Source organism: Pagrus pagrus (genome assembly GCF_965226575.1).
Source record: "Pagrus pagrus genome assembly, chromosome: 6".
NCBI classification, from domain to species: domain Eukaryota; kingdom Metazoa; phylum Chordata; class Actinopteri; order Spariformes; family Sparidae; genus Pagrus; species Pagrus pagrus.
The window spans coordinates 20,534,780-20,547,425 of NC_140190.1; the positions used below are offsets into that span (position 1 = coordinate 20,534,780).

Genomic DNA, 12,646 nt, shown 5'->3' on the forward strand with positions numbered 1-12,646 from the left:
CTCCTGCCAGAAACACTCCCGACAGGAAAAATACATAGAAGGGGTGGCTGGCAAGCTTAATAAAAGATCACATTCACCTGTTTGGCTATATTTCGGGGTTGCTGCAATTAAAAAGTGTTTAACAGCAGATGTAATTGTAACAGATGAGTCAAAACTTCACCTATTATCCTTTCTCAATTTACTGTTGGCCATTCATAACTGGACAGTCTAAATAAACGTTTTTAAAAAGGTAGGCTGTTTGCATCCGTGCCTTGTTCTCAAATCCAGATAGTTATTTCTCACATTGAATAATGAAGTAAAGAGTGTTTTATAGGGCTACTCTCAGATCTATTGTTCTGGCTCAAACTTGTTAGAGCATGCTTAGATCTTCTGACTTTAACTTGAGCTTATTGTTATACACAATGCTCTAAGAGCTGCAACATATGAAGCAACCATTTCAGATTGGTTTTCTTCAAGAGTCTCTTTCAGATCCCAATTCTAATAGCCCCTCAGTCTCACAGTACTCCAGAAGGACCCACCACTAAGCTTTACTCTAAGCCTCATTAAATAACAGCAGTCATAAATAAATTGGCTTAAAAAACAACGACCATCACAACCAACTGTAAACAGAGAAGCAGCTCCTGTTACTCTCACAATTGTCTAACAACACTTCTTCACCAGGATAACTAAAGCAGACCCTTCCTGTCCTGCCCTGTATAAATGGTACAAGCCATTGCTGGGATTCCTGGAGTGAGGCCATGGCTCAGGGCCCACCCATTTCCTCCAGACGGGGGCCAGGGCTGAAGCAATGGCTGTCTAAATATGGTGTAGTGGGGAGACTGGTCTTCCGAGCCCAAGGAATTAGCACCTTTAAACAGCCAGTTAATAAAATACCAAGCTGGTACCAGTGCGTATCGAGACTGAGTGATAAATCCACTATAAACTGAAATTGAGATAATAACCCACTTTCTGTGTTTATACCTACTAAAGCACTTTCTGGTTCTCCAGAGGATAATTAGACTTGGAGTTACGCAAAAAGAAAACTGCTGACCTCTTAAAGAAAGTCTACGTTGGCAGCGGAAGTGAGTTTAAGGCTATACTCCACCCAAAATCTATCTTTAAAGACTTCCAGTGAGAGCCAGACTTCCTGGCAAAAAGGAGACTGTGTACTGTTTAAACAAACCTCTTTGAGTGACTGTTAAAAATCAAAACTTCAAGTCTACAACCTACATTGAGAATCTCAAACAGCTTCTTCTTCTTCGAGGGTTCCTCTACCCAGAGCAGGATCTGCCGCACATTAGCACAGGGCTGGTTCTTCTCTCCAATAGTAATACGGACGGGGTCACGGACCAATCGGCCAGCCAGCTCCTCCGTCCCTTTGGGGATAGTGGCCGACGCCAGCAGAGTTTGGCGTTCTTCAGGGACTTGATCCAAAACCTCCAGCACCTGCTGCTGGAAGCCCATCTTCAGCATAGTGTCGACCTACAGGATACAACACAAAAACATATTGACCTTTACACTCTAAACAGCACATAATTGCATTATTGTTCCCACTTACAGAGCAAAACTAAAGGATTTTTTCATAACTATAATTATGCTGTTTGCAATAATCCTCAACTATACAGCATGTATTGGGATATGACATAATTTGAGTCAAAATAAGCAATCATTAAAGCCTCATTGTTTTCAAATCCTAATATCAAATTACATGATAATGAAATTATTTCAGAATTTATGCTGTATCACAACAAATGAAGGTTGAATTGAATCAATCAAATGAATTAACTTAGCCACAAAATTTTAAGTTTTATCAATATTGGAAAACCTTTAAGTGCTGAACTTCCATCATATCTGAATGTGTCTGTCGTACCTCGTCAACCACCACAACCTTCACTTTGTCCAGCTGCACTGCCTTCTGCTTCAGGATCTCAATGAGTCGCCCTGGGGTGGCTATGATAATCTAAGGGAGATTAATAGGAGAAGAACATGATGTTGTGGAAAGTTTAAGGCTCAAAAGAACTGTTTTGACTGTGAGAGGAGGAAATGACTGTAAAAACAGAGATTGTACTTTGATGTTGCTTTTCAGGCGGTGGAGTTGCGGGGGAAGCGGCATGCCGCCCACCAGCAGTGCTGTTCTCATGTTGGGGAGTCCCATCACCAGCTCCTTGGCCTGTCTCTCTATCTGAATGGCCAGCTCCCTGGTGGGGGTCAGGATGAGAGCCACAGGGCTACTCACACTGCATGCTGGTTTCTAAAAGTAGAAAACACATAGCATCTCATTACATATGCGTGTAGGTCAAAAAGCCATAAGATAAAGCAAGTAATGTCTTAACTTTGCAATCAGTAAGTAAGTGCATTACTGTACCTCCAGTGCCCTCACTACCACTGGCAGCAGGAAGGCTACAGTCTTCCCTGAGCCTGTGTCAGCGCTGGCAATCACATCCCTTCCGGTGAGACCAACAGGCACCATCTGCATCTGGACCGGCGTGGGCGCCTCATAGCCGGCCTTTTTCAGGTTGCCACTCAGCGTGGAAGGGAAGCCACAGTGTTCAAACTCAACGATGGGTCTCTTGACATCGCTCCCCTGTGTTTCAATGCCCAGCTCCTGTTTAATCCGCTGTACCTGCTCATCTGTTAGGCCTGCTATGAACCGATCTTCCCTGTATGAATAGCCAGCCTCACTTTCACCCACTCCACCAGAGTTCACTGCTGTCTGTTGAGGCTGAGTCCTTTCATCTCCCTCTTTGTCCTTACGGTTAAACACATCCGGCCCAATCCCCATCCCCATTTTGGTCAAATGTTTGGCTTTGCACTCAAGACTGCAAACATCATTGTCAGTGCTGTCACAAATGTACTCCCCATAGCGACCACACATCACACAGGCAGGCTCTCCTGGCTCTGGCCATCTCTGGCTCTTTCTGAATGATTTGACAGGTTCTTCTTCTTCTTCTTCTTCTTCCTCTGTATCGCTTGAAGTAGACGTATGTCCAACTTCAGTCATTGAGGTCTCTGCCAAGTCTGCAGAGTCTCCTTCTGCTTTTATTGTCCCATCCTGTGTTTGGATGTCTTCAGCTGCTTGCATTGTTTCATCCTGTGTTTGGGTGTCTCCACATGCTTCGTCCTTCTGAGCAGGTGTCACTGAACCTCCATCTTTTCTCTCCCCCTGATCTATCTTGCTTTTCTTATTCAAAACTTTGCTTGAGCCTTGGACAGGTCTCTTCACTTTCAAGGCTCTTGGCATAAACATTTTTTATTGAAAATTAACCTGTTAACATCAGAAAACAGTTGTAAGCATTAAATTAATGTCAAGGATTTAGGGGTCGTTGTTTTCATGTTTGCACCGCATAACATTATTACACAAATGAGTACTGACAAAATCTACCATATATAACTGGTATTGGCTAAGAGTAAAATCCCAGAGGTCAAAATTAACCACGCATTCCTTCTGTAAACTGACATTTTCGTGCAGCAACGAATTTACAGTTTAAAAAAGACAGATATAACATTAACTCCCGACTGCTACTGTGAACAAGTCGACAGCTTTAACATGTTCGTGTATTTTGAAAGAACTCTTATCAAACCGCAGTTCGGCTACAACTGACTCATAAATGCCGGTAAATAAGCCTATCTTACCTCAATGTTTCATATAAATCGACAGCGTTACTCCACGCATCATCTTCCAACGCTTCAAAACAATCACCGACGCAGACTAATGACGTATGTTGCCTTTGCAAAGTCGGGAAATGTAGTTTTTAGCACCGACTCTGTACAACAGCGCTATATTTGCTGTTCCCAGTGGTCATTAGTCTTCTTTATTAAGGACCGTATTGACCTGCTTTTGAATAAATCTGCTTTTGAACAAGTTCCTGGACATTTTAGCTTCATATACGTATTTAATCCGAGGTCATGTTTTCCATTGTGGCTGTAGGGTGTGGCTGTAGAATTGAACTGGGCTAAAAAGGTAATGTCTAAATTGCAAAAATAAGTATGAGGTCTGTCAAGTTAAGAACACGTGGATGTACCGTTATGTAATTAAAACCTTTCAGTGTTTAGTTTGCTCACTAATTGCAAGCAGGCTGCCGTCTTTCCGTGCATTCAAATGCTCATCGAAAAATCAAACATTCGAGCTAAGCGGTGCATTCATACGGTGTAAAGATATTGAAAGATGGTGTTTAAACTAACATGCTACTGTGGGGTAAATATGTCGCGGAGATGTGCTGCTGTCTAAAACAAAACACAACTTTAAACGTGTAGTAAGAAAATACAATACAGGGCCAAAGCAACATACCCGTCGAACAAAAGTGTTAACATTCCCGACAGCATTTGAAAGTACCTTAGCGCATGCGCACTGCGCAACAAAGGTGCGGGGCTTGGAGAGCCACAGTGCGGCAGGAAAACCGCACCACGGCACCAAGAGACTGGATAGAGTAGGGAATGGTAAATCCATAGGTTATCCATTCATGAATACATGGACGTGAAAGGAAGAAGCCGACTGCTTCCAGAGAGGCCAAAGAATGGAAATATTGCTCTTTTCATTCCAGCCGAAGAGCAGTTTTACCTTTGAAATCCGAGGAAACCGTCCCAGCCTGGTCCGACGGAGCCCATTTCAACTGTAGACAGCAGAATGGGTGAAAAACACCAGGACTAGCGACTCATTGTGTCAAGGAGACCAAAATAAAACGAAAACCCGAGGCCAGCCGAGCATTTTATGACTGAAAGAAGCTGTGAATAGTCTCCGAAAAGACGCCGCATCCCATAAATTTACTGCCGTTTATTGTTTTCCCCGAAATTCCAGTAGTGGGATGCTTTCGCGTTGTGTCGCTGCTTCATAGGGTTCAAGAAAACAGCTTGGGGGAGAAATATGGGTGAAGTTCAGGACGTCAGGGATGTTAAGAAGACCTTCGTTGCTCCAGCAGTAAAGTCTTTTGAGCACTATGACTTCTCCCGAGCCAAAATCTGTTGCAGCCTCGGATGGCTGCTGGCCAAAGCTTATGGGACAGGTAGGTGCATTACTGGAACTCGATATAGTTACCTGCACCGTGCATGAATATTGTAGTGCGTGTTGGCATTTATAAAAATGAATGACCACAGAATCTGAGGCTATTAATGTATAACGCATGTGCATGTGGTACATTTTAAAAGGCTTTGACACCAAAACAATCCTCATAACAAATACAAATCTGCCTATTCTTAAGAGAAACAAAAAGACTAAATATTCACTATGGCTCATTATTGATTACAGTTACTAGTATCACAGGGATTTTTCTCCAGAGTATGTGGTTCACAGACACCATTGTGTCCTGATTGCGGCCCATCTTAAATGAATTGCCTATTGGAAAGATAATAAATTTCATCCCAAGAGGGCAGATAAAACCAATTTCCTGTGTTGGCTCCCAGTGATCAGTAAATATACTGTCCAGCTAAATGGAAAGACAGGATTCTGTGTAAAAACAAGGTATGAAGATGTCCCAATTGATGTCACCTTCAGGGTACAGCATCCAAATTTAGAAAGAGCAGCAGCAGGGTATGTAGCACATATAAATGGGTGTACTTGTTAAGAGTAAGGTGGGGTAAATGCTAAGGTTTGTAGGTTTTTAATTATACGTGTCTCGTCTCAGTTGATGACACTTCCTCGGTTTTTTTGTATGACATGACTTTCTCGATGTTAAGCCTGTTTTGCAAGGAAAAAATAGTCAGGTGAGTTTGAACTGCCAATTCATCATTTTCAGTTGTGTGGAAAATGATGAACTAACTCTGTGAACACAATCATATATTAAATGGATTTCCAAACTTAATCAAGACCCGCTTGCATCTTATAAAGAGACGGGATGTTAGTGAAGGGAATGTATGGATGTGATCTGGATCTGTACCTCTGAATCACCACCCACATTTTCAAGCAGTGCGGTGAAAACAAAATGGCAATTCCCTCTGATTACCCAGCCTGTATGGATAATACATAGACACATGGGAGGGTTGTAACACGATGGCTCAGAGGCTCACCTTGCACAAGATCATCCTACTCTTCGAAGTTAATTGATTTAAAATGACCAATTTGTTCTGTTGTTGTTTACCTGAGATTAAATATCCTGTAATTATCACCAGATGTAGTTGTTTTTTTCAGCACTGCTGCTGAGAAACCACTCAAAGCTCATTTGTTACATTCTGAATGAATGAAAATTATGCTTTTATTGCTCAGAATTGATGGAATTAGCTTCACCTGCTGGAATTGGAGGTGTTTTGTGTAATGAATAACTTTCATCACCCTCTGTTGTCCATCAAAAGGAATTACAACAACATGGATTTACAGTAACAGTAACTCATGTTCTTCCACCAAAATGTCTGCCACAGCCACCCTGATATCATCATGACTTTCTGTGATGGTGGTAGGTTACTGACACATTTTCAAATCACATTCTCACATTACACGCAGCAGGGACTCTAAAGACATGTCTGGTAAAGTGGTAATACATCACTCTCCAACATAATTGAGAATGAGCCTTCAGAGTGGAAATGTGGCAAATTGCAAGGCTTATTGCATTCTTGTGGCATTGAAAATTCACAAAAGATGAGTACAGACTTGGAGTATTTTGAATTTCCAGCAAGTGTCCAATTCTTTTAAAGAATAGTCTCTTAGAACTCTTCACAAAATCCCCACTGCTCATGACATTTATGTTATGCTATGTCAAAGACCGAGGGCTGATACGGTGGTTTCAGAGAAGCAGAACAAGATCTCTCTTCTTATAAACGATTAATGTGCATAACTAGTATGATTGGTATCATGCTCCTACCATGCATAGCCCTGGACCTATAATTTAAGCTTTAATGCATGGCACCTGGTCAAAAGACATGCTTCCTACATTTCCCAACGGTGATTGAAAAGTGTTTCACAATCATTAATTCAAGATAGATTAATCAAACTGAAGCTTTTGGCTCAAACTGTGACTGAGTTTCCCGACAGTCAGTGGATTGTGTCCGGTTTTTGATTTTATTTCCCATGTGACATGTATCAGATCCCGATGCATGTGAACTGCCATACAGTAACCAAATGTTGGTCATTTACCTGAATCAAAGTTATAATTTTGGCTTAATATAACAAAAAATACTTTTTATTTTTAGTGGAGAATATTTGGTCCACTAAAAATAATGTAAATAAAGATGGATTAGGCCTTGCTGCATTCACTTTCACTGAAATGAAAACACTATTGGTCTAAAGCTGAGTTTTAAGACAATCTTACCTCAGGAGTTTCTAGCTGAGGCAGATCACTGTGTGAGACAGAAATACAGTCCAGTCAGTGTACAAGAGCAATTTTAAACCAAGTTTCAATTTAGTGTGGATCTGTGCCTTTTTGTCTTTTATTATCAGAATTTGTTTGTTTGCCCAGTTACCTGAAAAACACAATCACTTCATCCGAAAACATGTGCCCCACAGGCAGAAGAAAAATATTTGAGATGCTTGGCTCCTGTGGGTGAACAATGTGTATGGGAAAAACATCATTACATTCACAAACTGACTTTTGATCAGGGAAGTCATGTTTCCAGTCTACTGTTTATGATTGTAGACTATATGACCTGTATTTTTGACGCGACCTTTGAAAGGAAGAAATAAAGAAAGAAGCTAACTTAACATACATAACTCAGTAACACAGTTTATCTTTTGTCTTTATAAATAAAGTAGGGATGAGGGATGTATAAATAATCCACCCACTATTGGGAAATTTATATAATTAGCTGTTTATTGGTATTGGTGAAATTCTAGCCGATAAAGATGCTTTGATTGACTTAATAAGTGCAGCATTAACTAACCCAGATATAAAGGGGGCTGTTTGTACCTTGAAAGTTTGTTTGGAGTTCACCAATAAACAAGGAGAAGAAGAAGAAGAAAAAGAAGAAGCCTGTTGTGCTCACGGCATCAGAGCCCTGCAGTGTAGCCTAGAGAGCCAAACATGTTGTTGCCGGTGTCGATGTTTTTGACTGTTTCAGAGGATGACAACACAATTGAACTTTGCAATAGATGATCGACACAAGTTCAAAGAGAAAGGGAAAAGTCAACGAGTTCTGACAACAAATCTTATAAGAGCTATGGGATATCCATCATACATCTTTGCTCCCTACATCTTAGTGATTATGGGTTACCTAATCGGTATTGGCCATGAGAAGCAGGTAATTATAGGTTTAAAAAAATATTCACCGTGGCATCCGTACAGTAAAGTAAAAATTCCCTGATTCCAGCCTCTGGAATGTGAAAATTTTCTGGTTTCTTATTTCTCTATGACAGTGAACTGAATATCTTTGGGTTGTGAACAAAATAAAACATTTGAGGTCATGTTGGGCTTTAAGGAAACATTGATCAACATTTGTCACAATTTTCCGACATTTTCTATTCCAAAAAATTGACGGTTAATCAAGAAAATAATCAAAAGATAAATGGACAATGAAAATAAATGTAGTTGCAGCTCTAGTGCAAGACCTAAAATCAACCCAAGCATCCATTTTATCCCTTTTATTGTAATTACTGCAATATTATTAGCTTACTATCCATATGGGCTTCAACACAACAGCTCTAAAATAACCAATACAGCTCCGTTTGCCTGAACAGTGCCGTCATAATGGTATTCTGGTGCTGTAGCCACAGCGCAGAGCACATTATTCCCTGCTCTGTGTTGTAATAGCCCGGCAAACATGAGATTCCTCGCAGATCCTCTGTGTATTTTCAATCAGGACTGCTAGAAGTGGGCTGATTCCAAAAATACAGCCCTCCAGAGAGAGAAGGAGAGAGAGCGGGCTCATCTCCAGATCCCTGCCTACGCTGCTCTGAATACTTCACATGCATCTGCCTCATTACACCAATGCAGAACGGCATTAAGAATGCACCGTAGTAGAGGCAAGATGCTGCCTATGCAGCGGATCGTCTGCTGTTAGAAAATTCAATCAAATGTCGGACAGTCAGACATTGTCAGACAGTACAAGCTAATACCAGTGTTTAATGTACTATACAACTATGGTTCATAAGCAGAGCTGAGAGAAGATTGATCATGACCAGAAGCTGTTTGAATACGGGGGAAATGTTGGGGAAATAGTCTCCACATTGCCTTAAAAAATACTGAACAGATGCCCCCATTTAAACAGCTGTGGCTCTGCTCTCTTATCAACAGTTAAATACTTGAATATTGAAGCACAGTTTCATAGACTTCCCTCCATAAAAAAAGCTTAAATACTACAAATGAAATAGTGGAGGATAAATAACAAATCAAGTAGATTAATATACAGTGTTTTATCAAATCTGAATCTAATCAAATGATTGCACCTAGAATTTTCTGTCTGCACTGATGCCCACGGATGATGTAAACACTGTTCTACAGTTTCTCTAAACAATATGAAATGTAATCTCTAGGTTACCTGAGCAAGATACTGACTTAGTGCCTTCATGGGTGTTGCTCTGTATCTCAGCCTGACCTCTGACCTTCCTGTGGAGGATGAAGGGGGAGGGCTCGAGAAAAGATTAATTCTTTGTTGGCATCAATAATATGAACATAGTACTTATAGGAAAAGCACTTAACCTAGAGGGCTGCTACTGCTTCTGTCTGCATTTCTGCTAGATGATAACAGAGTCCATCTGTAGATGACCTTGTTGATAATGGTCAGTCTAAACAGGTGATTCATTGACTGCTGTTGGAGGCTAGGCAGCGGTGTCGGGGAGTATAAAGCTGTCGCCACATGCCACATGTTTCTCCGCATACACTTAGGCGGTTATCAAAATTTACATCTATTCTCCTGCTGATGAGCTCTGCATCTGGAGTGTGTGCAGATGTGTTTGAATGATTTCACACAGCAGCAGCAGCATCTCATTTGAAACCAATTAATCATGGTTTTGTTGTTTAATCAGTTGTGGAAAAATAGGGACTTGCTTGGGCTCTGCTCTTGGTGATATTTTCTGTACAATAGCCATACTTTCTCTGTTCAAGAAAAGGTTTTTTTCCCAGCTCAGCAAACCCTGGCAAGGAATGTAAGAAACAAAAGCAATAAGGAAATACAATGTTTTGTAGTTGCAGTGGACTTGCTTAAGGTGACACACACACACACACACACACACACACTTTGATGAGGCACGCAGTGAGAGGGGTGTTCCCAAGGAGGCTGCAGAGATACAGACGAGATGAATCGATCGGGTTCCACTCCTCCTGCAGTTGCTATAGCAACGCCGAGGCCTATCCACACATATATCCATGTCAAGATATTGTCAAAGCGTGGCTATAAAAGAAGAAGAAGCAGACGTGTCAAAGAAAAGTAATGGCACAGAATCTGTGTGGAAAACTCTCCAGTAAGATTTCGAATAGGTTTCCCTGATTTTTCACTTTTTTATTCCATAGTTTTGCTGCTCCTTGTGAGAAATGGGATAAAATCATGACAAAGTTGTTCTGTTTCCATATTTAGAACATAAATTTAAGAAGTTTATTCTGTTTTCCCTGATTTTATCTTCTAATTGCATCTAAGCTGTTATTTTTGCTATTTACAGTTTTTCTACCTCTTTGTAATCCTCATACTCTTCTTAGTGATTTGCTGATGTAGAAATTTGGGAAACAAGGTATGATGGTGGTCTTGGTTGTCGTGTCAAAAGTGCAATCTCTTTACCTGTCTTAACCAAAATCCCACTTTCTCCCCTTCATTATACAGACAGCATCCCAGCAGAGTTAAAGGACCCTTTCTACACAGACCAGTATGAGCAGGAGCACCTGAAGCCTCCTGTTACCAGCCTCCTGCTGTCTGCAGACCTCTACTGCAGGGCCGGCAGCCTCATCCTGAAGAGCGATGCTGCCAAGCCCCTGCTGGGCCACGATGCCGTCATTCAGGCGCTGGCTCAGCGTGGACTCTACATTACAGACCAGGAGAGACTGGTCACTGAGAGGGACCTTCGAAAGAGGCCGCTGCAAATGGTAAGAGATATTTTGGAATTTCATTGGCGATGAGGAGATTGGGGTCCGGATATACGATAATAATTATACACATAAATTCTCAACTTCCGTCCTCATGGGCATCAAGTTATTATAGTTATGTCATAGTGGTCATCACAGCAAGGAACTCTTCCAGTTCTCAATTTGAGTTTCAAACAGGGATGTTGAACTTCCATTTTCCTCGTTCCCTGAGGCATATTTCATGCACATAATTTCTTTCCTCGTTCCATCATACCATTCAGCGTCTCTTAACCAAGAAAGAGAAGACATTCTGGAGTATCAGGAAGTTGTTTGCTTACAAGTCGATTAATCCTGCGTGTTGCTGCATTCTTACAGGGTGAAATGCTCTGGTTGTAGGGCAGGTCACCTAACTGATCGGCTAAGTTTTGCACAGGTAAATTAATTATAAGATTATAATTGTTGCTGCTCTGATGTTGCCATTAGTAATGGGATTATATTTTGAAAAGTTGAAAAGTGGCCAACCACAGGGACAGCAGAAATGAGGTTCAGATCCATTTTGCATTTGTCAGACAGCATTCTGTGAAAAAAATCACTTCAGTAGCAGTTGGAATTGCACATTATTTTAATAGCCAATAACTGCGGATAATAACATAAATTGTTATAAAGCACATTTAATTGAAAAAGACAAAACCAATATGCAAATGCAGCATCAAACCAGCACAGCAACAGACAGCCAGTGAGAAGGTAGGGTAGAAGGGCTGTTACTTTTTCACTTCTTAGATTTTTCTGAGGATTTGAAGAAACAAGAATCAACAGTACAAACTGACTTAGACCTCCAGGCAGATTGGGGTCGGGGATATATGAGAATAATTATACACAAACTCTCAACTTCCGTCCTCATGGGCATCAAGTTATTATTATTATGTCATAGTGGTCATCACAGTGAGGAACTCTTCCAGTTCTCTATCTTGAGTTTCCAAGCAGTAGCATTTGACGCCAGGCCGTACCTAACAGGGATGTTGAACTTCAATTTTTCATGTTCCCTGAGGCATATTTCATGCACATAATCTCTTTCCTCATTCCATCATTCCATTCAGCGTCTCTTAACCAAGAAAGAGAAGACATTCTGGAGTATCAGGAAGTTGATTGTTTACAAGTTGATTAATCCTGCGTGTTGCTGCATGCTTACAGGGTGAAATGCTCTGGTTGTAGGGCAAACAGGTCACCTAACTGGTCGGCTAAATTTTGCACAGGTAAATTAATTATAAGATTATAATTGTTGCTGCTCTGATGTTGCCATTAAATGGGATTATATTTTGAAAAGTTGAAAAGGTGCCAACCACAGGGACAGCTGAAATGAGGTTCGGATCCATTTTGCATTTGTCAGACAGCATTTTGTGAAAAAAATCACTTCAGTAGCATTTGAAATTGCACATTATTTTAATGGCCAATAACTGCGGATGATAACATCATTTTTTATAAACCACATTTAATTGAAAAAGACAAAACCAATATGCAAATGCAGCATCAAACCAGCACAGCAACAACAGCCAGCCAGTGAGAAGGTAGGGTAGAAGGGCTTTTTCACTTCTTAGATTTTTCTAGGGATTTGAAAAAACAAAATTCAACAGTACAAACTGACTTAGACCTCCAGGCACCTGTGTGTATCTGCCATCTCTCACTGTCTTTATAGCTTATCTGTCGATCTCTACATGTTGGATCTCACTACAGAGATGACTTTGCTGGCATCCTGTTGA

General features: G+C 40.9%; 2 protein-coding genes across 4 annotated transcripts in view; one reads left to right on the top strand and one right to left on the bottom strand.

The window, feature by feature from the left end:
* The window catches only part of ddx59 (DEAD (Asp-Glu-Ala-Asp) box polypeptide 59), a 5,291-nt gene extending 1,066 nt beyond the window's left edge, over positions 1 to 4,225 (bottom strand). Inside the window, 5 exon segments of the mRNA XM_084354145.1 lie at positions 1,210 to 1,461; positions 1,850 to 1,939; positions 2,048 to 2,230; positions 2,345 to 3,244; positions 3,613 to 4,225. Coding sequence (XP_084210271.1) covers positions 1,210 to 1,461; positions 1,850 to 1,939; positions 2,048 to 2,230; positions 2,345 to 3,226 — 1,407 coding nt within the window. The 5' untranslated portion in view covers positions 3,227 to 3,244; positions 3,613 to 4,225.
* A 134-nt stretch (positions 4,226 to 4,359) lies between these two features.
* camsap2a (calmodulin regulated spectrin-associated protein family, member 2a) overlaps positions 4,360 to 12,646 on the top strand; it is a 55,588-nt gene continuing 47,301 nt past the window's right edge. For all 3 annotated transcript variants that reach the window (XM_084356042.1, XM_084356043.1, XM_084356044.1), the window contains exons 1-2: positions 4,360 to 4,979; positions 10,651 to 10,910. In XM_084356042.1, coding sequence (XP_084212168.1) covers positions 4,841 to 4,979; positions 10,651 to 10,910 — 399 coding nt within the window. In that variant the 5' untranslated portion in view covers positions 4,360 to 4,840. The remainder of the gene's footprint in view (positions 4,980 to 10,650; positions 10,911 to 12,646) is intronic.